Below are 3,204 nucleotides of genomic sequence, written 5' to 3'. Positions count from 1 at the left end.
ACGCTCATACACGCTCCACCCAACAGATGGCCACAACACCCAAACAATCACACACACACACACAGCTATGGCAAGGCCCAGATCTCATTTCACCCAGCTAGGCAGATCAGCACACCTACACACGGCAGCTGGGAGCACAGCTGGGTGCTCATACTCAGCACTCACTCAAGTAGGAGCGGGAGCAGAGGGGCTTTAAGCCGCGTGGCAGTGCATGTCATACGTTAACCAGTGTTCGGTGTCACTTACAGATTGCACATTGTCCCGCAAATAAAGGAATTCTGCCCCGGTCCCGGTGTAAGACGCTGGCCCGTGCAAGGGGGGATTCCTGTCAAGCCCCAGCTCTCCCTGCTCTGCCCTTCATCTCCCGTCCCCGCTGGGCCAAACCCACATGCAAATCCCTGCCCTGCTTAAACACAAACCCCGACCCTCCGTGTCCCAGCCCCTCCTCACGCACCAAGAGGAGCAGCCCTGGATTGCTACAGCTCTGAGAGATGGCCCTGCTGCTGCCTGCTCTTTTCTGCCTCCTGGTGGCTCCCTGGCGTGAGTATTTCCGGACCACGCTTTCCCCGCACCGCGTGGGCAGAGTCTCACTGCTCTGTTTTTCTCCCTTTGCCAAGGTGCCCTCTCCCAGATCCGGCTGGTCCCGTCCGCCCCGGGCATGCTGAAACCCGGAGGTCCCTGACCGTCACTTGCACCGTGTCCGGCGACTCCATCTCCACCCAGGCCTGGTGGAACTGGGTCCGCCAGCTTCCGGCCAAGGCCTGCAATGGGTAGGCCGGGTCCATTTCTCTGGGAGCACAAACTACGCCCCGGCCTTCAAATCCCGAGCGACCATCTCCAAAGAGGATGACAAGAACGAGTTTTATCTGCAGCTCCGCTCCCTGACGGCTGCAGACACCGCCACCTATTACTGCTCCAGGTGGGACCCATGCTGAGACAGCCCAGGACAAGAGCCCAGGAGGGAAAGTCGCCCTGAACACAGATGGCTGCATCTGTTTCCTGTTGCAACCTCCCTGCCCTGGCCTCAGGCGCCTGAGATCTTCCCCCATCTGCACTGATAGCTCGTTTCCAGCCCCGCAATATTATTAGTGGGGTTCCCTAACACGCTGGAATCTTCATTGACCCAAAGGAAGTGAGAGTCAGGGATCTGAAAGGTTTTTAGCCACCTAATTCCCATTTAAAATCCTTTCACAATCTGCCCATTCTCTAGTCTCTGTCGCTTTCACCCCTCCTCGCTGGACCAGACACTTCTCCTGCACAAGTCTCTCTAGACCAGATTGTCCAAGTGATTTAGGCACCTACAATTGCAGAGAGGCCCCTCGTGGGATTTGCACAAGCATCTTAGTAAAGCTGGGCCAGTTATTTGTCAAATGTTTGTAAGATGTACAGAGATCCCGCTGATTTCAGTGAGTTTTTACCAGCTCGGTGCCTTTGGAAATCCCAGTGGCTGCCTGTCAGGAACCGAAATAACTCTGATAACCTGGCCTTCCATGCCTCACTTTCCCAACTGTGTAACAGGGATAATGACACTTCCCTTGTTCACAGGAGAGTTATGAGCACAAAAGACACTAAAGATTGTGAGATGCTCTGACACTGTGGTAATTAGGGCCACATCAATGACTGAAATGGATAGTAAAACTTTTCCTATCAGAGATTTTCTGCAATGGAAAATTCGGTATCCAACTAAACTATTTGAAAAAGAAAATATCTGTTTTTGGTATTTTTAGCTCAAAACCATTTTGTTTTTTGGCCAACCCCCATCATTTCTCGTTGCTGATCATTGAACTGTTTTACTACTCAGGATTTTCCTTTTTAAGAAAAGTCAAAGTTTTCTGGAGGTGGGGACAACCCATTTACTACCCAACCCAGACCAGTTCTGCATCTGGTCCCATCCTGCTGTTAGCTCAGCCAATGAAAACCAGATTCTACTCTCGTTCACACGGGCACAAATCCAGCATGAAATCATTGGTACCTCTGGGTCTATCTTGGACACTCATCCCTGTGACGAAGGACAGGGCTGGACCTTTGGAACGTCACCCTTGATTTCACGGGCAGCAGAAGCCAGCACTGACTGTATTTAAGGATCTTTCCAAGTTATCCAGAATAAATTTCTTCCCTTTCTGCATGTGAAACCGATCAAAGAGATCATCTCCCGGACAGATTGAAAACTGGAGTCTCAGACAGATCCCCACCTGGAAAAAACTTTTCCCATAGGCAGGTGGTGAAGCACTGGAATGGGTTACCTGGGGAGGTGGTGGAATCTCCATCCTTAGAGGTATTTAAGGCCCAGCTTGACAAAGCCCTGGCTGGAATGAGTTAGCTGGAGTTGGTCCTGCTTTGAGTAGGGGGCTGGACCAGATACATCCTGAGGTCCCTTCCAACCCTATTCTTCTTGCATCAAACACCAGAGCTAATTTACCAGCTAGTCAGTTCTCTCCTGCTCTGCTACAGGCCAGCAGCTGCACCACCTCTCTCGGTTTCCCCCCATTTAAACACGAACCACCGCCCTGCCCGCCCCTTTCATCTCCCATCCCCGCTGGGTGAAACCCGCATGCAAATCCGCACCAAGGGGGTCCTGTTTAAATATAAACTGCTGATAGCAGGAGCCTCAGTCACTCCCCAGACACTGCAGTGCCCAGTGCTGTCTGCTGTGGAGTCTGTTCCTTCATCCGACCACCATGGACTCGTTCTTCACCTTCCTTTTCCTCTTAGCCACCCATTCCGGTGAGTGTTTGCGGGAGGGGCACAGGGAAAATCCTGCTTCTCTTGTGCCCAATGGAGGAATGTCCCTAGACTTCAATAGAGCAGGGCGAGTCCCCGCTGAGCGGTCTCTGAACTGTGATATAATCCTCAAATTCCCTCCTTCTCCAGGTGTCCTAGCCCAAATCCAACTGGTCCAGTCCGGCCCGGGAGTGGTGAAGCCTGGAGAGACCCTCACCCTAACCTGCACCGTGTCTGGTTACACCATTTCTACTGGCTACAGCTGGGGCTGGGTCCGGCAGCCTGCAGGAAAAGGGCTGGAGTGGATGGGAGATATATATGTAGCTGGTGGGGGTACAAGCTATGCCCCAGCTTTCCAGAGCCGAATCACCATCTCTGCAGACACCTCCAAGAACCAGTTCTCCCTGCAGCTTCGCTCCATGGCAGCTGCAGACACGGCCACGTATTACTGTGCAAGAGACACAGTGACACAGAGCAAAGCAG

At 52.7% G+C, this 3,204-nt stretch overlaps 1 gene segment (V, D, J or C); it reads left to right on the top strand.

The window, feature by feature from the left end:
* Positions 1 to 2,678: 2,678 nt before the first annotated feature.
* LOC137159305 (immunoglobulin heavy variable 4-38-2-like) lies at positions 2,679 to 3,163 on the top strand (the record flags this gene model as incomplete). The annotated part of the segment is given in 2 exon segments: positions 2,679 to 2,724; positions 2,872 to 3,163. Coding segments are annotated over 2 exon segments (338 nt in total), but the record flags the coding sequence as incomplete, so codon positions are not given.
* Positions 3,164 to 3,204: the final 41 nt, after the last annotated feature.

Source organism: Emydura macquarii, unplaced genomic scaffold (assembly GCF_026122565.2).
Source record: "Emydura macquarii macquarii isolate MOO-44397 ecotype Brisbane River unplaced genomic scaffold, CSIRO-AGI_Emac_v2 contig_1845, whole genome shotgun sequence".
Taxonomy (NCBI): domain Eukaryota; kingdom Metazoa; phylum Chordata; order Testudines; family Chelidae; genus Emydura; species Emydura macquarii.
Note: the sequence above shows the minus strand (reverse complement) of the source record. Positions and strands in the feature narration are given on the sequence as shown.